This window comes from Amblyomma mixtum, chromosome 1 (assembly GCF_055824585.1).
Source record: "Amblyomma mixtum isolate Tamu chromosome 1, ASM5582458v1, whole genome shotgun sequence".
NCBI classification, from domain to species: domain Eukaryota; kingdom Metazoa; phylum Arthropoda; class Arachnida; order Ixodida; family Ixodidae; genus Amblyomma; species Amblyomma mixtum.
Window position 1 is genome coordinate 143,167,524 of NC_143012.1, and position 21,875 is coordinate 143,189,398.

The following is a 21,875-nucleotide window of genomic DNA, read 5'->3' on the forward strand; positions in this document are numbered from 1 at the left end:
CTACAATTCGAGTGCGTGCTAAAACAAGCTGCTCGTATTTCGCGGAACAATCTGAACTCGAAAACACAGTTGCTTCTATCGGCTTTCATGTGGGCTCTTGCTCAATTGTGAAAGTACACGCGAGCAAGATGCGGCGAGTGCGAGCCGCTGTTGCATATCAGCTAAAGTGTGACGCAACTATCGGCGTAGTTTCGCAAAGCAGTTGATATCAAAGTTATCCGCTTGTACGGGTCACAGTTAAGCCCTCAGTTTCGTGTAAATCTCCGTCGAGCATGCCCGCGTCAGTCAAAGTAATGCATCGCAGCTGCTCTCAGTCCTACCGCTCACGTCCAACATATCCTTGATATGCACCAGCTTGAGGTACGGTGCATTTCTTTGCCCGTTTTGTCGCAATTAAGAGATTTTAGCTGGCAGCAAACGAAATTTCATTCCGTCAACAGCGTCGTCTGCGCCGTCGTCTGCTCCGTCGTCTGCTAGAACATCCGGGGCACCCTGGGTGATGGGATCACAGGATCGCAGCTTCTACAAAAGCATTTAAAAGCGCTTTAGTGTTCGCACTTAATAAAAAAATAAATTTAAAAAAATTGAAATATTTTTCTTCTGAACATAATTTAAATATTAGTAGTAAAAAAGCGCATTTGAGTTGCAGTTTTTCAACGACGGAAAAACAAGGGCAAAGCCGCTGGCGCCGGCGCCATGTCAGTGCGTGCGTTGCCTCACGTATTGTGTTATTTGGATTTTCATGGCATTGTTTGAGTGCTTGTGCGGCGGACATGTGTGAAGAACAGAAGTGTGTTTTGGAAGCCAACGACGAGTATTACGCACAGTCAACATCGGTGAGTTTGGACGGGCAAAGCCATGAAGAAAGGCAGCGCTACGACGTCTTGTCATCTGGAAAGGCAATGAAGACGACGGCGCGGTTTTACTAAGCCTGGATGAGCTGCATGGTTGGTGAGTACCGTCACCGCTTCTCTATTACTGATCTGTATTCACACGCGTTATTAGTGTGCGGCTATATAGGGATGGCAGCGGAGGCAGTCTGCGTGCGGTTGCCTCAGCTATAATGCGTTGCCTGAAAAGAACGGACGTATAGCCTGCGTGACAAGTCTTGCTTCATAGTCTATGTCTGCGTTTAGTACTCAGGTGCCGTGGTAAATAAAAATGCCACCAGAGATCACAACAGAGTTATGCGGTCGCTTGCTAGCGCTGCGAAAAACTACAGACAATGTTTACTACATTCAACTGGCATGGATTTGTACTGCGTAGAAGACGACGATCAGTGCCGCGGGTGAGAGCGCTTTTGCGTGGACAGCTGAGAACAGGCGAGGGAACTGACAACGGGTGATTTTGCTCGCGGCTGGTACCCATCGGATGGATTTGTGCTATTTAGAAGATTATTATGAGCGGCAGTGCTGCGCGATGAAGCACTCGCGCTAGGCGAACTGCGAACAGACGACGGATGGTTTTGCTCGGTGTTGGTGCTCATCGGATCAGTGCTTACTTCTTAATATTCGTCATGCAAATTATTTTGAAGACAGTGATCGCATGTGGAAGGCTGGCGCATATGTACTAGTCATTTGTAAACTTTTTATCTGTGCTTCCCCATTGGAACAGAATTTGGCAATATTATGTCAGTTAGGTCGTTCTTGTGTCTTCCCTGAACTGTAGGCGTCCATGCTTCCTCTCCTTCAGGGCACTGAACTGTTGGGGATGCAACTGCACACTTATTTGGGATTTCAAGATTTTTGCTGTATGCCTCGCTTATGCGGCCCGCTTTCAGGTCGTTCGCAATTGGTGATGGTTTGTTATTCATTTTCACTTTCTCTTATTTATTCTTGGTTGACTGCCGGCAGCAGTTCTCCGCGCTCGGAACTGTTCCCAGGCACGGAACCCTACCCACAGACCTCCCTGCACCTCACTCACCAGTGTTCTTCGGTATTTTTCTTGCTCTTGCCCCTACTTGCATTACCACTCGACAAATGTTTTGCTGTTTTTATTTGTGTGGAACTTGTTAAATGCACTACTAATTTTCGTATCATGCTCAGTTGTGACGTGAGATATCGGGCTCCTTGGTATTGAATGCATGTCTTTTGCATTTTCTCTTCTCATTTATGCAAGGTAAACTGGTCGACTGGGTGCTATGTTCAATTTAAGAATACATTAGACGCTGGTGCAAGGCACCCTAATAGTAATTAACTAAAGCCTGCGCATGCTATATTCGAATAGTTGGGCTCTTTTCATCATGCATAAGAATAAAGCGGTATTCCAGCCAGCTCATCTTTCAATGTGGTTATGACAGTCATGTAAATGTACTCAAAGAATGTGTATGGGTGTTTCACATACAATCTCCTTATTTATTTTGTCATGGGCCACCTCATTGCTTTTTGTGTTCCTATATTAATACCTCATTTTAGTTTCTGAAGCAGTCGACAGTTTGTTTTGTTGTCATTCATGACATTGTCACTGGCACTGACAGCTGTTGGTCGGGACGTATTTATCTGCAGTTGCCAGCTGCCAGCATCTTCTGGGCCATGCGTGCTTCCTGCCTTCAGCTGTGCCATCCCTCCAAGCCATTCATGGTAATTATCTTTTTCAGTTACGCATACCTTACCTGCCTGTTTTGAAAAATATTTTCAACATAGGCTCACTGCTGTGTTTAAAAATGCATGCAGAACTCTACATGCACTTTACAGCAGTACCTCAGCTTATTACATGAACTGCAAATTTGTACGAAATATAGCTGCTCATGTAGCTCTTGACACTGCGCTGTTATTATAAAGTTGAGCCTGCTTCAGGTGCAGTGACTATTCCACACCTGTTGCCTTTTATGCTTGTGTGTCCTCTAAAAGGGCCAAAATGTTCGTTTATCTTTTAAAAACGTTGTGCTGTACAATAATACTTTGATGGTATTTCTTGCTTGTACACTGAAATGTCAGTCAGTAAAGTAACATTGTATGATGACACCAAATCTTGCGTGGCATAGCATCCTTGCAGCGTACTTGGCAAGCTCCTGTCAGCGCAGATGTATTGCTGGTTTATTGCTGTGGCATGTGGTTATACTGTACAGTTTGTACCTCTACGTTCTTGAAAGTATCCTTGAAAAATTTAAAATTGGTTTTTGAGCCAAGGAAGTGACAGAGTAACTGTCTCACATCTTGATAGGCACCTGAACAATGATGCAAGGGAAGGGATAAAGGAGGGAGTTAAAGAAGAAAAGAGGTGCCGTAGCAGAGGGCTGCAGAATAATTTTGGCCACCTGGGGATCTTTATCCTGCACTGACATCAAACAGCATGCAGTTTAGCCTGTGTTCACTTGGGCCTGCATAAAAAAAAACGAGCAGACCTTCTTAGAACTAACATTTCATTGCACCAGCTACTTTGTAGCTTTGACTGCAGTGACCTGAAATCAACTGTTGTTTACTTTGCACAACCCACATACCCTGAACAAGATGTGATGATGCTAGACGAGGTGACCCTCTCTGCATAGCAGCAGGTTGGTTCAGGAAATGCGAAGACTCATGGAGAACCGCTCAGTTATATTTGATTTCATGTTATTGTAGTATTAATGGTGAGTTGTAGTATAAGTGATGAATTCTTGCAAATGATTGAGGACATCAATACTCAGTGTGAAAATGAGAGCTAAATCAATACTTAATAATCAGGAAAGAGGCCTTTTTATGAAATGCAGTAAGGTACTGGAAGTCGAAACAGAATACACCTCGGCCAGGTCATGCACAGATATAGAGCATTTGAAAGAAATGGTTGGGAGAATAAGAAAGGGGTTTATTGCCTTAGGCATGCACTCAGAAGTTACGAGCAGCACCTTGCAGTATGCTCAAAAAGAAATTTTAAACTGCTTTGCCTTTGCTAAGCTATCGGGAAAAGTGGGGTACTTTACAAAGTGCTTAAAATTGAGAACAGTGCGGTGAACCACTCAGGAAAATCATAGGGTTAATGATAAGAGATTGGGAGAGAACTGAGTTGGTTGGAAATAAATGCGAATTAAAATCTGAGCGGGAATCATAAATGGACATAGGCAGGACATACATTTTTTAAAGAAGCTGGCTATCCTTTTGGATAGTGGAGCGGCTACTCACAGCAGGAAATTGTGCTGTTCTTGCTTTCATTTTATGGACATATGCTTTGTGTCTTACATCTCTTGGCCTGCCATAGGCAGCATATGCTCATAATAAATTTTTACCTGTCTAATTATGTGGCACAGGGAGAATTGAACTATATAACCTCATCAATGCACACCCTCTCTGAAGTGAACTTTGTCAGCCCCGTCAGTCACCACATTGATGCATGTCACCCCAAATGGGAGCCGTCATGGTGGCTGAGTGGTTATTGTGCTTGGCTGCTGACCCGGAAGAGGCAGGTTCGATTCCAGCCAGTTTTGATTCCAGCTGTACTAGTCTCATTTCAATGGAGACGAAATGCTAGAGGCCCAGGTACCGTGTGATGTCAGCACACCTAAAGTATTTTCCAGTCCTCTACAATAGCGCCCTGTATAGCCTGCGCCGCTTTGTGGCATTAAATCCTTTAAAACCAAGTAAAGTAATGGATACATCATTTCCAGAAATTGTTTAAATTTATTATTTTCTAAACGTTAACAATTTTCTGCACCTGTTTTCCTTCGTCTTTCCCTCTTATTTCCTCCCTCATGCTGAGTAACAGGTCAGTGATTTTAAGTAAATATTTTGTTCATTTCATTAGCAAAGTTTCTCTGTCTCTCTCTATTGCTTTTGCTTTTTGTATCTGCAGTATAGTATTATACAGAAATAGGTCAAGATTAGATCCAAGAGATATGGCCTAGATTTTAAGTTCTATAGTCAACCACACATTACTTATTATGCTATCAAGGCTTTTTTTTGGCATGTGCTACCTGGTACAGAACTGATGTGGCCTACAGCGGTAAATATTGTTTGAATGTGCATAAATTGAATAGGAAGGCAAATTTCCCATTTGACTATGTAAATAGGTTGGGCGATCATGTGCTCACAAAGCTCATAAACTTTTCTGTTTCCAAAACTTTCTGTAAAAGGCACTGACTCACTGAAATACACTACAGTTGCTTTTGCCTAATCCTGATATTATTTACTGAAGATTGGTTTGAGGGAAAGTCCACTGAGCTCGAATGAGTGCACGGCAGCTTGTCTTTGTCCAAAGTATTTGGAGAATAATGAATTTTGTTACCTGGCAGAGATAAAGCAAGGATGGCAGTGTTTTGTAATGTCCACAGGGCATTCTTCCAAAGCCCAGTATGCATGTAATTCCTTCATTTTGTGCAACATAAAATGCCTTCCCTTTACACTCATGGTTGAAACAAAATGCTATTTGAATACTTCACCACTCAAAAAATGAAGGCCATTGTGCTGCTCTACAAAATATCAGGCTGCAGCGGTTGTTGCGAGGCAAATTCACCAGGTTGTCATCATCATCAGTCTAACACCCAATGCAGGGCAGAGGCCTCTCCCATGTCTCTCCAATTAACCCTGTCCTTCGCCAGTTGTGGCCACCGTATCCCCACAAACTTCTTAATCTCATCCGCCCGCCTAACTTTCTGCTGCCCCCTGCTACGTTTGCCTTCTCTTGGAATCCACTCTATCACTCTTAAGGACCACCGGTTATCTTGCCTTTGCATTACATCTCCTGCCCAAGCCCATTTCTTCCAAATAACCCACGTTTTTTTCACACCTATTTGTCAGGCTCCGCGTTTTTTTCTCACCTATTCGTCAAGCTGCAAGCCACTTGCACGCTCTACAAACCTATTTAAAGTACATTATCCAGCATTGTTGGCATGGAGTGTGTAGTGCTAAAACAAAAAATAATACAATAGCTGATGATCTGCTAGAGCAACAGAATTCCAAGAGTTTGAGAAGGGCAGTGGGAGAACTAGCAAGACGGGATAGCGAAATTCGACAAGCAGTGGACAGGGATCCTGCAACTTGTGGAGGACAGGCAAATTGGAGACTTGTGGAAGGGGCTGTAGTCTTGAGTGCGCCTAGCCGGCCTTGTGATGCATTGTATAGGGCCCTTTGTTTTTGAGTAAAACTGGTTTCTCCTGATTGTTGCATTCCAGAAAGATTCATCAAGATTGGGTTAAACCCAAGTTTCGCGTGCAAATGTGCCTGTAAGAAAGTGTAGATTGATAATGCATGAAGCTAAAGAACCACTGGAGAGTAGTGGATACGTCTCGTATTTCTTCGCAGCTATATTGTTTAAACAGTGCTGGCTATTTTAATTCCTTTTTAATGCTTATTGCTTGTCGAGTTGCATAAAATTTTAGGATAAATTGAAAACTGCAGGTAGGTTTAATTACAATAATTATACCCGTATTTCTGAAGCTCTGTTCGAAGAGAGGTCCACATTTTGTGTGCATGCTTTGAATTTGATTATTTTCACACTGCAAAATGTAGGACAGGTCTGCTGTGAGAGTTTTTTTGCAATGAAGCGAGAGCAAGTGGTGCGGAATGCTTGTTACTGTGTCGCCCTGCCAATATTTCTAGAACCCCTGGGACCACTGAGCTTGTGAGTATCTATGACTCAAAAGGTCGGAGCTGATTGCCCATTCCGTGGTTGTCTGTATTAACCGGTGCAAGGCCAAGGGCTCATAGCTAACAAGCATATGACACCATAGAACTAGATGCAGTCAGGCTGGGACTGTGCAGTATGTCAGTGTTAACGAGGTCGTGATAAACGAGGTTTACTCTGCGAAGCTAGTGTGAAATAATAATTGTTCTTATGGAAAATATCGTTTTTTCTTAGTCATTGCAGCAATACAAGCATATCAAATCTGATATCTCTCACTCATCCCTCTGTGTTTCAGTTTCAAGGGACCAAGAGTTGCGTGGAAGTCGTGCAAGCCACAAAGTTGCGTGCGGCTTGAGCCAGCAATCAGGAGCAGGCTGGGAATTTGCGAATTGCCAGTGGTATTCGCTCAGTCAAGCAGGCTTTACTGTAAGTACAGTGTTTTCGCCATAGCATTTCTTTGAAAAGTACGCATTGAGCTTGAATAGGACAAGCTGTCGGTCTAGTTGGTCTGATCCTTTGTGGTGGACAGAGCTTAGAAACACAGACTGGGGTCAGAAAGAAAAAATATGAGGGCACAGGTGCTGACTACAGATTTATTCCAGAATCACCGAAACACTGCATATATAACCAAAACACAGGCGCCAACAGGTGGCAATTTTATGCACTCGTGGCAACAATAAGTGATATGGCCAATAGTGGGAAAACAACACAAACTAGAAACAGAAACCAAGACTATAGAGCAGGGAAGGATGAAACCATAACAAGGTTAAAGGAATAGTTTTAAGCAAGTCATTTTTAAGACCACCAGCACGTGAAACAGTAAAACGGTTTGACCAAAATTTTCAAGTACTGGTCTGATAACACGGAACTAAAACACTACACGCAAACACAGATCAAGGGCAGTGAAATAAAAGTAAAATGGCAAGAAAAAACATGCCGTGAAAAGAAAATGGTGATTGGGCAAGCAAACAAGAATTGGTCTACAAAGGTGAAGTGAGCTAAAAAACTGAAAGAATAAAAGGGGAATAAATGCAGGTGAGCAACAAAGGTGAAGCCAAGAATTAACATGGCTAAAGGAGGAAGATGAGCTACTGTAAAAACAAGAGAGAGATAAAATATAAAAAGATGAAATTCAATGAGTATTAAAGATAAAAGCAAACAAAAACGCGAAAATAGAGGAGTTGGCAGAAAAGTCAAGGCATGCAAGATGTTTTTAAAACCAGGGCTAGGTCAAACATCCTGAAGAAAGGCAATCTTTTTTTCTGAGGGTGTTCTTGCCCATTAATCCTCGAGCCTCAAAATCCCGGCGGCTCCCACCAGTTCGTCATGTCGGCTTATTCTGGTGCTTTTTTAACACAATGGAACTTTTTCGAACATGGGTGGCATGGCTTTTTTCGGTCACAGTTTTGGCAATGGACTTGCAGATTTAGGACGTGCTTGTAGGCCAGTTGGTTGGAAATCGTTAGAAAAACCGCAAAACAGAATGGGACAAAGGCAGGCAAAACACAAGGCGGTACGACAACTGAACATTTATTGAAGAAATGAGTGCTCATATGGATCAGTTGCGCATGTAATCTGCAAACAATCATTGCAAAAACAACCTAGGGAGGGAAACAAATTCCAATTCTTTCTGAAAAATGGACACAGAAGGCGTGCTATCCCACCTATCTGGCTTCGACCTCAGAATGGCAACAGCCTTGAGAATTTCTTTCCAACTGGCCCTTTATTCATCCAATAATAATGTGCAGTTCAGTTTAGGTTAACAGTCTTTACAACTGGGACAGTGGACAGGCAGGCAAGGTCGTCCGGGCCTACCCAAGGAATGCTAATACTCTTGCAAGGGAGTGTTTCACCATCTACCAATTTGGCCGGTATAAAATCGACCACAGCTGAGAGGAATCGTGTACACCACCCCCGTTGCACATGGCATGAGGCATTCAAAAAGTACCGCCAACGGGCATGTTGTACGAGATTCCCCTCAGCTGTGGCCAGTTTTATATCGTCCAAAAGTGGTAGATGTTTACACATTTGTTTGCAAGAGTATGCGTGTTCCTTGAGTAGACCCGGAGGCATTTGCCGTCCCACTCACTGTCTCATTGTAGACTGCTATCCCAAACTGAACTGCACACAGATTATTGGATGAAGAAAGAAGCAGTTGGAAAGAGAAATTGTCGAGGCTGTTGCCATCTTGAGGTCAGAGCCAGATAAGTGTGTCAGCACGCCTACTGTGTTCATTTTTCAGGAAAATTAGCGTTTCTGTCTGTGTTTCCCCCGGTTGTTTTTGTTTCGTTTTTGAGCAGGTGATTGTCATATTTGCTCAGCTCTATGGTTGCCATTGAATTTTTTTGCCTCTTTACGATTGTTTGCAGATTACACACGTGACTTGTCTATATAAGCACTGCTGTTCAATAAATTTTCAGTTGTCAGTACGGCCTTGTGTTGTCACCTGCCTCTGTGTGATAGTTTTGTGGTTTTGCTTTTTCCGACTGGCAGATTCCCGAGAAATGTACCCGATAAATCAATCTTATGCTCCCTTATCCTTTCATTGATGCCAATGTATACCTTGCCGCAAGACAAAAGGATTGATTAAATGCCCTCCGCGCATGGCGCTAAGGGTTTTCTGTGCTGCGTGGTGCAGCGTCTTTCTTTTTTTAATTTAGGATTCCGCAACTGCAATAGGTGCTAGGGGGTCAGAAAAGGCAATGTCTACTCCTGCTTTCTCTCCGATTTTCTTAAGGTTCTGTGAAATTTACCTTTAGAAAATTCGAGAGATAGAGTAGGTGCTTTTTTTGCTGCCGCCCCCCCCCCCCCATCACCTATCACACCTCTCTAGGATCGTCAATAAAAAGAAAAAAGAAACAGGCTGCACTGCATTGCACAGAAACCCTTAGTGGCATGCACAAGAAGTGCTTTCTCAATCCCTTTTTCTTGCTGCAAGGTATACATTGGCATCAATGGAAGGCTAAGAGAGCATTACACTGATTTATCAGGTACATCTCTTAGGTACCTGCAAGTCCACTGCTGATAATGGGACGCAAAAAAGCCATGCTGCCCAAAGTTCGAGAAAGCCACTGTGTTAATAGAGCCCCGTAATAAGCTGACGCAATGCAATGGTGGAAGCCGCAGAGATTTTCAGGCTCCGGGGTGAATGTAAAGAACACGCTTGGTTTCACTCGGAGGATTGCCTTTCTTTGTGGACGTACTTGATCTAGCCCTGGTTCTACATGTGTGTTACATGCCTTGCCTCTTCTGCCAACTTCCCTCTTTTGGTGTTTTTCCTTGATTTTTGCCTTCATACTGGTTATTGAATTTCACTTTTTTATATTTTATCTCTCGGCTTCACTGTACGTCATCTTCCACTTTTAACCATCTTAATTGTTGGCTTCACCTTTGTGGCTCATGCGCGTTTTTATTCCCCTTTTATCCTTTTAATTTTTAGCACACTTCACCTTCGCTTGTTGCTTATTTCTCGTTTGCTTACCCAATCGCCATTTTGCTTCTATTGCGTGTTTTTTCTTGCCATTTCTCCTTCATTTTTTTTTTCACTGCGCTTGGTCTGTGTTTGTGCATAAGGTTTTTTAGTTCCATTTTATCAGACCAGTTCTTAAATATTCTTTCGGTCAAACCTATCCACTGTTGGCAGTCTTTTAAAAATGACTTGCTTATAAACTTTTCTCTCACCTTGTTCTGGTTTTATCCTGTGCTGTGTCCTCTGGTTTTTGCTTCTAGCTTTTGTTGTTTTTCCACTACTTCTCATACCACTTCTTGTTACCACGAGTGCATAAATCGCTGCGTGTTGGTGCCTGTGGTGTGGGTATTTATGCAGTATGTCGGCAGTTCTGGGAAAAGTTTTAAGTTCAGTGCCTGTGCCATCATCTTTTTTGTTTCTGTCCCTTGTCTGTATGTCTGAGTGCTGTCAACCACAATCGGTGCATTGAGCTGACTGCTCTGCAGCTACCCATGTGTATGCAATGAAGTGGCTTCAAGAATAATGTACACAAAAAAATTGATTGCTTAAAATTTCTGGCATGTTTTTTAGGAAAACATTTGGCATTTAAAGGGCTAAGAGTGCTCTGAAAATCTAAAAATTATGTGCTTCTTGGGGCCTTTCCTCAAATTTCACATCACCTTGTAGCGTGATGCAAGACGTTCAAGTTGTTACCCACAGTTTACTTTTTTGTTGCCCACTTATTGGCTGCCACCTTCTTTGGGAGGCAGTGTCATGGGGTTTGGGAGACAATCTGATTCCTGTGTGTTGGCTGAAGCTGTCTAAGCTTTTGGATGTGGGGAGCAGGTTCACGGTGCCAACTTTTGGCTGTAACTACAGTTTGGCCATGACTGTTAGTCCTTTTCTGTGATGCAGTGTCATTTATGTAATGCATAATTTGATGATGAAGCAGTCTCAGGGGTTGCGGTGCTCAGCTGTTGACTTCAAAGACACAGGATCGATCCTGGCCGCGGCAGTCGCATTCTGATGGAGACAAAATGCTGGAAGCTTGTGTACTGTGCGATGTCAGTGCACGTGAAAGAACCCCATGTGGATGAAATTATCAGAGCCCTTCACTATGGCATCCCTCATAGCCTGAGTCACTTGGGACATTAAACCCCATAAATCCAAACCCATTTTGGTACTTCTCAGCTTCGCCGCTGGCCTCTGCAGGCCAGCGAAACCTCCCACAAGTTGACGAACGGCAGTTTTTACACCATTCGTAAATGCCTACATAGACGCTACATCATTGGTGGCAAAGGTTGCCAGATGTGCAAGCGTTTCCGGTAGTTTTTCTCTGTTGCTTTCGTCAGGCAGCTTGCAAACGATGTTTTACTAGGCTAATAAACGGTGAGGTTCTTTGTGTTCTTAAGGTGGTGCAGCGTGATAAAACAGACACATAATAGCCATGCCATGCTTTTTTGTAGCCAAAGGCAATTTTTCGCCTTATTCTCATCATCATTTGCCTTTCATGCTTCCTCGAGGGACGGCAGTTGGAAGAAGGTCTCTAGAGCAGCTCCTTGTCTGAAGAAATGCCGAGTGGCATTCTTCAATCCTAACTGCCCATCAAATGGAAAAGCAGTTGTTTTCTCCACTGCACAGAGTGGAGACGGAGTATCGAGTTGAGGCCCACTTCTGAATTCGGCGGTTAGCCTTTCATAGGCAGCAGATATGCGCAATAAACTTTATTTGCTGTTAATCTTCCAGTTAAACACAAATCCTCCTCATTCCTCATCAGTGCACACACTGTGTAAGGAACTTTGTCACTCCATTTGTCACCACTTTGATGTATGCCATCCCTAATTCAGGGGCTGTATAATTTTTGAAATTTTGTTGAAATTGCATGAAAACCTTTGCAATTTCCTGCACCTCTCTTTTTCCCCCAAGTCCCAAACCTACGCAGAGTGCAAGTGGGTTTTTAAACTCCAGCTAAATTTTGTTATTCATCAAAGGGCTTTTCTCTCTACTGCTTTGCTGGGTGTATCTGAAGTATAATATTATGCACCAGTGTGTGAAGCTTTGCTCCCAGAGCTATTAGCCCGAGGTAGTAATTTTAGAGCATTGCGTTGCGTTCTCAGCCTGGTTGCGTTTTGAGCCTGAGTTGTGCTGATTCCACGGATAGAACCCAAGTTGGCAGCCTCCAATGCAGCAGTGTATCCCAGTAGTTGCCATGGGAGCCGAGGTGGTTAGATAATGGAATAAAATAATAGCAGGTGGCAGTGTGATGCTCGAGCACCACAGCTCGAAACTAAACTATATCGATCAGTATATGTATATCTGTCTGGCAGGCATTAAAGTCTGGCTGCTTAGTCACGACATTCCTGTAAAATTAGTGGGTGAACCGTTTGGCATGAATGTACCAGATGGTGTCATACGATTCAGCCTGTCGTGCAGCATAAACTTACTAGTTAAGTTAGAGCTTTTCTTGCAGCACGGATTCGAACTGACAACCTATGTTAGGTGTATTAATGCTCATTATTCGATCTGCTCATTTTTTATATTCAACCACACTAACATTACTTATTACCCCATCTGTGCAGATTCCTTCTGGCACTATTTGAAGCTGAAGGGTTGCTCGGCTGATGATCTCCAAAAGTACCACAAGAAGGTGACGCGCTACCTGGCACAGAAGTGCTGTGGCCTGCGGCGGTAAATATCTGTTCAAGCCAATAGTCTCTTGTTATATGCATGAATAGATTGGGTAAGCTCATGTGCTTACAAAACTCGTAACTTGACTGTATTTCCTAACTGTCTGTATGGTACACTTAGGCACTGGAATAACCTGCAAATCGCACTGGAATTTGCCTACTATAGTGAGATACTGCTTTACCCAAGTTCTGCTTAAGGATAGTCTGCTACTGAGATGACGCACAGAAGATTATATTTATGAACCAGACTGTTAACAGCACTTATGGACCACATTAGCAGACTGTTCTGAGACCGCACGCAGCCAGGCTTTTCAGCGTGGAAGAGGCGGCTTTAGACAAGGCAGGCGAGCGCTCTGTTCCTGCACATTAAGTAGATGTCGGATGAATCTCGAAAAAATATGAACGACGCGCCAGGAATATGACTACTACTACCCTTCGGAGATGTGCAGTGCACAGTATACGGCCATGCCAGCGACATGTCTTTCTGTTCAAACTTTCTCTAAAACCGCTGTCACTACGCAGGAGCAGGTAGCAGTATCTGTACTAAGAATCTCTTATTGAAGCAGCGCAACGGCACAAGGCCTAGGGAAGAAGGGGACAAAAACAGCGCTGAACTGACAACAAATGTTTATTCCGGATGCTAACAGCATATATATACTCTTTTGCACCTTAGAAAAAACAAAGAAACAGAGAGCAGCAGAAAGTATCAACCCCAGTCATTGTGCGCATGCAGCTGTATCGCATGTACATCGATCATTTGAAATCAGGAAGTTGTGCTCTTTCACCGAGATGGCAACGGAAGGAGTGCTGATACAATTCGCACCCAGCTTCATGATCTCAGATGCCTCAATAATCTCTCGTGTAAGCTTATCCTTGTGTTTGGTAACAACTTGGCTGTTTTTGAATTCTGGGTAACATGAACAGTCACGACAGTGAGTACCTATGTGGCGGGCCGCGTTCTTGACATTGTTTGCGTGCTCTTTAAGTCTTTCATTAAGACACCGGCCAGTTTGGCCGATGTATGACCCACCACACTTCAACGGGACTGAGTATACCACGTTGTCTTGGCATGGCACATACTTCATCCTGTTGTTTTTCTTGCAATTATGACCAGAGTCCGATCTTTTATCCGGGCGATTAACTCTCGCACACAAGCCACTCAGTCTGACAGGAGCCGATAAAACAACATCTACTCCTGCCTTTTTGCCTATTCTCTTCAAATTGTGGGACACAACATGAACATAAGGTATTACTGCCAGATTTTTTTGCTTGGAATGGGGGACAGCTTTGCCCTCCTTCAGCTTTTTCAATATCCCTTCTGCTACTGATGCCAGAATATGAAGGGGGTATTTTGCGTCTGTTAGCCTATCAACCTGATTGGAGAAACTAAATTCAAACTTGTGTGGGCAGGATTTTTGCATGGCATTTTGAAAGCATGACGCCACAATGCCTCTTAACAAGCTTCGAATGGGCTGAGCTGTATGGAAGTAAGGGCTTTTTACCCCTAGGATCAAATGCCCAGCATACATGGAAATGAGTAAAATATAAGGTCAGATCAAGGAACTTAAGGCGATCATTCACAGCCACTTCATGCGTAATTTCCAGCGGCGAAAGCACTTCACAGAATATCGCGCACAGGTCATTCACTTCCGCAGCGAAGCTAGCCGGGTCACAATCTAGTAAAATTAGGTAATCATCTACATATCGGAACACTCTTGCAACTGTTGAGCTCATGAGTGATTGTTCGAGTGTCCTGTCAAGCTTAGCAAGGAACATGTCACTTAGCAATGGAGCGATGCAAGATCCTATGCAGATCCCATTCTTTTGAATAAAAACAGTTCAAAAGAATGGGATCTGCATAGGATCTTGCATCGCTCCATTGCTAAGTGTCATGTTCCTTGCTAAGCTTGACAGGGCACTCGAACAATCACTCATGAGCTCAACAGTTGCAAGAGTGTTCCGATATGTAGATGATTACCTAATTTTACTAGGTTGTGACCCGGGTAGCTTCGCTGCGGAAGTGAATGACCTGTGCGCGATATTCTGTGAAGTGCTTTCGCCGCTGGAAATTACGCATGAAGTGGCTGTGAATGATCGCATTAAGTTCCTTGATCTGACCTTATATTTTACTCATTTCCATGTATGCTGGGCATTTGATCCTAGGGGTAAAAAGCCCTTACTTCCTTACAGCTCAGCCCATTCGAAGCTTGTTAAATGAGGCATTGTGGCGTCATGCTTTCAAAATGCCATGCAAAAATCCTGCCCACACAAGTTTGAATTTAGTTTCTCCAATCAGGTTGATAGGCTAACAGACGCAAAATACCCCCTTCATATTCTGGCATCAGTAGCAGAAGGGATATTGAAAAAGCTGAAGGAGGGCAAAGCTGTCCCCCATTCCAAGCAAAAAAATCTGGCAGTAATACCTTATGTTCATGTTGTGTCCCACAATTTGAAGAGAATAGGCAAAAAGGCTGGAGTAGATGTTGTTTTTTCGGCTCCTGTCAGACTGAGTGGCTTGTGTGCGAGAGTTAATCGCCCGGATAAAAGATCGGAATCTGGTCATAATTGCAAGAAAAACCACAGGATGAAGTATGTGCCATGCCAAGACAACGTGGTGTACTCAGTCTCGTTGAAGTGTGGTGGGTCATACATCGGCCAAACTGGCCGGTGTCTTAATGAAAGATTTAAAGAGCACGCAAACAATGTCAAGAACGCGGCCCGCCACATAGGTACTCACTGTCGTGACTGTTCATGTTACCCAGAATTCAAAAACAGCCAAGTTGTTACCAAACACAAGGATAAGCTTACACGAGAGATTATTGAGGCATCTGAGATCATGAAGCTGGGTGTGAATTGTATCAGCACTCCTTCCGTTGCCATCTCGGTGAAAGAGCACAACTTCCTGATTTCAAATGATCGATGTACACGCGATACAGCTGCATGCGCACAATGACTGGGATTGATACTTTCTACTGCTCTCTGCTTCTTTGTTTTTTCTAAGGTGCAAAAGAGTATATATATGCTGTTAGCATCCGGAATAAACATTTGTTGTCAGTTCAGCGCTGTTTGTCCCCTTCTTCCCTTGGCCTTGTGCCGTTGCGCTGCTTCACTAAGATATGTCAGACCAACTCGCCCACCAGTTCATGTTGTACTAAGAATTCGTATCTTAAAGGAAAAAAGAAAGCGCAATGTCCACCTTTAGCACGATTTCTGCAGTTATGTGCGTTCTGCCGGCTGACAGTACACCGCTTGCTTGGTGTTGTAGGCCTAACATGTGCTTTACTCAAGGTGTAGCGAGAAGCGCTTTTGAACTAGCCACCAGCGATCACAGAAATGTCTACTCTTTTTACCGCCTCTACAATAACTTTATGGTGGTATGAACGTGCAGTTTTTATTCCCGCAACGTCTTCGTAAGTGAAGCGCGCGGAAAAACGGGCCAGGCGGACCGCCTCGCACTGATAGATGCGGGTTGCATGCACGGACTCATTCTGAGCCGTTGGCAGAACAGTCATTACAGGCCATGATGCACTTGGTCACACGTTGCATGCACGTCTGCATCTTGATTTCTGTCTGGAAACAGCTTGGTTGACGTCACTTCTGTCAGTAAAGTGCTCTGCATGCCAATGTCTCCCCCATTCCGGACGGTTCCCGCCAGCCATTGTATGAAGCGGCGTGTGCATATTCTTCAGTTGTATAATTGAGGCTTTAATGCATTATTCCTATAGGTTTACGTCGGGCCCGTGCCAATTTGATGTTAAATGTGGATCGTTGCATGAAAGGGGAATGCATAATCAAGATTCCACTGTATGACTTTTGTAACATTTGCATGCATTTGTTGTGTATGCATACTATATATATCACTGTTCTTTTTCTTCACCTAGGACAGTCTGAACAAGAGAGACCTGCTGAAGAAAAATTCTGTATATATGTAAATAAATAGTCGATTTGCTCCAAGTGAGGCGTTTTTATACCTGGCTGTACTGCAGGAATGCATCGAATGTTCAGAGTCAGACTGCTGCTCTGTAGCTGCATATTAATTGACAAATAAAGCGTACTTGGTAATGACTACAGGAATACAACACACTACACAAATGAACTACAGAAGGCAGACTACAGAGATACGACACTACAGAATTACGTCACTACAGAAGACAGACTACAGAAATACTACACTACAGAAAGACTACAGAAATACTACACTACAGAAGACAGACTACAGAAATACTACACTACAGAAGACAGACTACAGAAGTACGACACTACAGACTACAGAGGACAGACTACAGAAATACTACATGCCCAAAATACGACAGACTACAGAAGTTTTCTGTCGTAAATTCCTGTAGTGCGTTTTGACTGGGCGTTGTCAACGCTAAAAACAGTTAACCAAATGAACGCCAGCGGCCAGTTGCTCGAGTGCAGAGTTTCCGACTACGATATACGCGGACAAATATCCTTGGTGCGGTATATCACATCACATGGGCCTGCCAAAACATAGATGTGGTGTGGTCCCCAAAATCCAAAACTCGAGTGCGGAGCAATGGGAGATACTGCAGTCCAGCGACCACTGTAATGGCCAACAAGCTCTGGTTCAGCGAGCTCAATGGGCGGCAGTGGTTAGCGAAGCCCTCGACTGATGACGACCGCCCGTTATATAGAAATGGACGACGTCGACAGAGAAGACTCCAGCTGGGGACACAGCCAAGGAGAAAACGTTTTTGAAGATGCCCCAAAACGGCACAAAATGAAGCAATAGAGTATAATAAATGTTTCCGTTCCTTCTTAAACGCTGTCAATGCAAACCCAGATAGCACGCATCACTCTCTAAGCAATATTGTGTACTCAAATTGGGGCGAAAGCCGTTTTTGGCAGGGTGGCACCAAGTAGTTGTGTATTACAGGTATTTTTTCATGTTGTTTTTGATTAGTCACTCGATGAATTATCATACGGTGGAAGTGATCTGACATTGTGGTGTAGCGCATGTCCTGTCTCGTGGGACTGATAACTAGACTCTTCAGGCAGCGATCACCTTCTATTCATTATAGGCTTGTATCCTGATTCCCAGCTTGCCGTAAGCGCTGCTGTTGCGTCACTGAGTGGGCCTTCTTCAACGGCACTCAGCGACTGCCCGCCATTCGCTCCATCGGATCCGCAAGAGGTTTTGGGTGCAGTGCTTCAGTTCCACTCATTCGGGTTGGGTGGAGCAAAGTGGACTGCCTCTAGATCTGCACCTGCTTCGGCTATAGGCGGCCTGTCGCCAGGCTGAATTGGCCCTTTAAGGCGAAGTATTACGCAGTGGAAGACGCTATTTCGTTCATATGAGAGCAGCCGCATGATGTGCGCTTCAACGCAGTGACACGGAAAGCAGCGCGGCGCGGTAGGTGGCTTTGGTGTTGCAAAGCATTTATTCAAGGCTATTTGCAGGAGATAGTTGGGGCTGGGTTTAAGGGCTATCCCCTTACGAATTCTAGTAGGGCTGCCTAGTCTGAGACGCCTGTGATGCTCTTCAATGTTTCTTTGGAGTTCTCTTTTATTTACGCAGGAATCTGAACGTGTCGTTTTATAGGCCGAGCAAAATAACTTCAAATAGGAGCGGCTTTAATTCTGCTTAATGACACTTGCAGACGATGCTGGCTATTATGACGAAGACGGGCGGTTCTACATCGTGGAACGACTGAAGCAAATGATTAAGTGCATAGGGAATCAGGTGGTTCCGGCCGAGCTTGAAGAGCTGCTTCTTCGGGAACACGAAGCCGATATCGCCGAGGTGTCCGTGGTAGGCCTACTCCACGCCGAGCTGGGCGAGGCTCCCGCGGCGGCCATCGTGCTCACTGTAGAAGGCAGCAGACGCGACCACCAGCGACTCGCCGAAGGCATCGAGGGAACTGTGATACCTGAGTGCTCAGTGCTGCATTATGGCCCTCCAAAGATAGGAAATACGTTGCTTTTCAGGGTGGGCGGGAGAGTTGTGAACCGTAGCACGGCAAACGAATCAATGTCACGCGTCCGATGAGCCACAGGCGGACATGCATCTGGTTGGCTTTAGGTTGCGCGCCAAACACGTGCAGATTTCGAAAAAACGTGGTAGATGTGAATTTTTTAGCCACCTCAATGCGAATTATCGCATTTTCGAAACTCAGGAAAATTTTAAGTTTATTACTAACGGCCGGCCACTAACCGCTAATGGCAGCCAGAGACCCAAAGAGAACAGATTAAAAAAATGCGTATTAATGAGCTGTTAACCGGCTTAGTAGTGAAAATGATTCGTATATTCCCTGATGATTGCGAAAATTAGTATTACTCTTCTTCACAAGCCATCTTTGTCATATTTGATCTCCTGATATGCGCGGGAAGAGCGGTGCAACGTTTGTCAGTTTCGTAGGACGTGGGCTCTTCTGAAATTTTCTTCATTTGCTACTTTGTTAACTTGTTATCTGTTACGCTGCGTATGCCGTTAGTAGCCATTGTTCAATTCACAATCAATTTGCTTTATATCTCGCGCCAAAATTTTTTGATGCGGTTCAGCGGCTTTGTCTGGTTAGCAAAGTTTCTCTACTCTGAAGCATGTATTTGTTGTTTCTTCCTGGTCTTAGAGCGAAAGCTCTGCTCCTCCTGTACAAAGGTGAAGTTCGTGTAGCTATTAAATTTGGCGTCATGCCACGTGACTGGCCACGCCTCACCACAGCTGCGCGTGTTGAGCGCACAGCGCTCGCTCTCGACGCAACTGTCGAACCACTTGTCTCGCTGAGCCTCGCCACAGCTGCAGTGTCGGAAAGGCCGGAAACCGCGTGACGCGCCGTTCGCTATATAGAAGCGTGAGGCGTGTGCTTGCCTTCGTGTCCAGTCACCGGCCAGTGCTAATTTCCTTTCCTTTTTACTTCAACCTCTTACTACTACTACTACTACTACTACTACTGCTACTGCTACTACTACTACTACTACTACTACTACTACTACTACTACCACTACCACCACCACCACCACCACCAACACCACCACCACCACCACCACCACTACTACTACTACTACTACTACTACTACTACTACCACCACCACCACCACCACCACCACCACATACCACCACCACTACCATCACTACCACCACTACCAACACTACCACCACCACCACCACTGCCACTACCACTACCACCACCACCACCACCTTCGTGTGCTTACCTTAACAGAGCTTTCGCTGGTCTTACTAGGTTAAGCCAGGTTGAACCACAGATCATTTTTTTTCTAAACGTAATGCGTCAATCTTGGCAAACCAACTCTGGTCTCTTGCCTTTGAATAACTGCCGTCTGTAGCCAGAGATGCCCGCTCGTGCCTTCGGTGACATTGCAAGTGTGGTGGTAAGGATGAAGGGCGGTCTGAAGACAGTCTTGGATACATGTTCAAGTAGCAACGTGTGCGTTAGCAATTAATTGCTTCTACGTGTTCTCGCAGGTAACCTCGCTGTGCACAAGCACCTCTACGGTGGCGTCTTCTTTCTGGACTACCTGCCAAAGACGGAGAGTGGAAAAGTGAACCGACCAGCATTGGTTCGCTCGCTCGTTCAAGCCGAGCAGGCTACCACGAAGTGAAGATAAAGCTGCGCTTGCGGAATGTGATAACTTCGCTGATATTTTTCTTTTTAGCAAATTGGTAACCTAGTTCTGGGTAGCCATCGGCCATTAGAAATCAATGCTATTTTTGCTCAGAGCAGGCAGAGCGAATTCCTCCGCAAATATTCATAAACAACTTTCTACGAAAAAATTTATGGTCATTACTCTTCATTTTCTACATTGGGTGAATTAGGGTGATTTGCAATTTTTGGTCTTTGCACTGTTACTGAACCATCTGCCTGCTGTTCGAAATTATCTCGGGAATCCAGGCGAGTCAGCCGAAACCCTGGAAAAAAAGAATCAAAGCAGAAAAATCGGAAGAAATGACCTCATGGCCATTGGCCAGAAGTTGCACAGACAAACAGACCGGCTGTAATCATGCTTTCATATCGCAAAATTAGTAACTGGGGCTGCTTCTTTTTCCTCTTCACAGTGTTGTAATGTCTAGATTACAAAAGCTGACTTTTACATTACCATAGTAGAGATGAAACACGCGCAATGAGATGACGTCCTTTTGGCGGACAAAGATATCGGGGAACTTTCTCCAAGTTTTGTTTGGCGATGCAGTTTTTCTCAGTTGACAAATGTCCAGCCATAGTCGTCGCTCGCCCCACTGCGAGTTTTCCGTACCCATCACAGGATTACAACTCACAGCATGCTCAAAACTTAGGCATGAAAACGAACATGTGCACGTTCTCGATATCACGAAAGCATTTCTTGACTCATGAGTGGAGTGAACACACGTATTTTGCGCACGTTGCCGGCCCACATCACGGGGATAGTACACGGCGGCAGTCGCACACAATGAAAACACACTTAACGGGCTCACTTTCAAAGCCTACAGCTCAACACACGTGGCGGAGATTGGCATTGATCTGGATCTCACTAATCACTAAACGAAACGTATCATCAGCGACTCGCGAGGGACCTATCGGAACTATTACCTGTGTTGGGCTCTTCGCTTGCCCGGCCCATGCTGCAGTCTAGCTGCCGATACGAAGCTTCAACTGCACGTAGCCTGGTTTCGGCCCGCGGTCATCAGGGACTCCAGGGAAACGAACAGGCCGATCAGGCCGCCCTCGCACACTCTCAATCAGACCTACTCTCAATCAGACAATCTGTCCCCGACATTCAGAAACATCAACGATTGCTACAAGGAGGAGCACAGCCGCTACCCGGTTCCTTGTAAGGAACCGGATTGCGCTGTCGAACGCCTTCTTATCAAAATTCTCGAAAACACTGTACTGTTCCCGGCGGTGCTTAAGTATTTCAACACTTCCTTTGATCGGGCGTGCCAGTTCAGTGGAGAGATCGCTGACACCTTCCACATGGTTTCGGCATGCCAGTCAAAGCCATCTATTCCCCCCAAACCCAAGCCCACCACAGAGGACTGGGAGGAGGACCTGCTCGGCTGTCAAGACCTCAAGACCCAAATGGCTTTCGTTCAACAGATGCGGGCGGCGTTGCTTGCAAATGGGGCCCCGGAATACGGGCTTCACCTAGTATTGTGAAGGGAAAGGGGCCAATTGGGCGCTGGCCCAATCACCTCTCTGTAAATATTTAGTGAATGATAATTACTTTTCACCACCACCACAGGCTAT

At 44.7% G+C, this 21,875-nt stretch overlaps 2 protein-coding genes across 5 annotated transcripts in view; both read left to right on the forward strand.

The window, feature by feature from the left end:
• Positions 1-20,253, forward strand: part of LOC149367812 (putative 4-coumarate--CoA ligase 3) — a 32,545-nt gene extending 12,292 nt beyond the window's left edge. Inside the window, exons 2-3 of the mRNA XM_089575334.1 lie at positions 18,294-18,644; positions 20,117-20,253. Coding sequence (XP_089431460.1) covers positions 18,294-18,644; positions 20,117-20,253 — 488 coding nt within the window. The remainder of the gene's footprint in view (positions 1-18,293; positions 18,645-20,116) is intronic.
• Positions 699-16,623, forward strand: LOC149367813 (uncharacterized). 4 transcript variants are annotated; one of them, XM_089557531.1, is made up of 6 exons: positions 699-951; positions 1,854-1,935; positions 2,505-2,579; positions 6,830-6,960; positions 12,562-12,670; positions 16,556-16,623. In XM_089557531.1, exons 1-6 carry the CDS (start codon positions 936-938, stop codon positions 16,599-16,601), a joined length of 459 nt encoding a protein of 152 aa, XP_089413657.1. In that variant the 5' UTR covers positions 699-935; the 3' UTR covers positions 16,602-16,623. The 4 variants fall into 4 exon arrangements, with proteins under 4 accessions (XP_089413657.1, XP_089413664.1, XP_089413674.1 ...); XM_089557538.1 differs by having other exon boundaries at positions 1,857-1,935; XM_089557541.1 differs by having other exon boundaries at positions 700-951; positions 16,551-16,623.
• Positions 20,254-21,875: the final 1,622 nt, after the last annotated feature.

Excerpts from the sequence above, each read along its gene's own strand:
- LOC149367813 (XM_089557531.1), top strand. Across the intron at positions 6,961-12,561 it reads TCAGTCAAGCAGGCTTTACT|ATTCCTTCTGGCACTATTTG; the intron begins GTAAGTACAGTG and ends CCATCTGTGCAG. Across the intron at positions 12,671-16,555 it reads AAGTGCTGTGGCCTGCGGCG|TCTGAACAAGAGAGACCTGC; the intron begins GTAAATATCTGT and ends CACCTAGGACAG.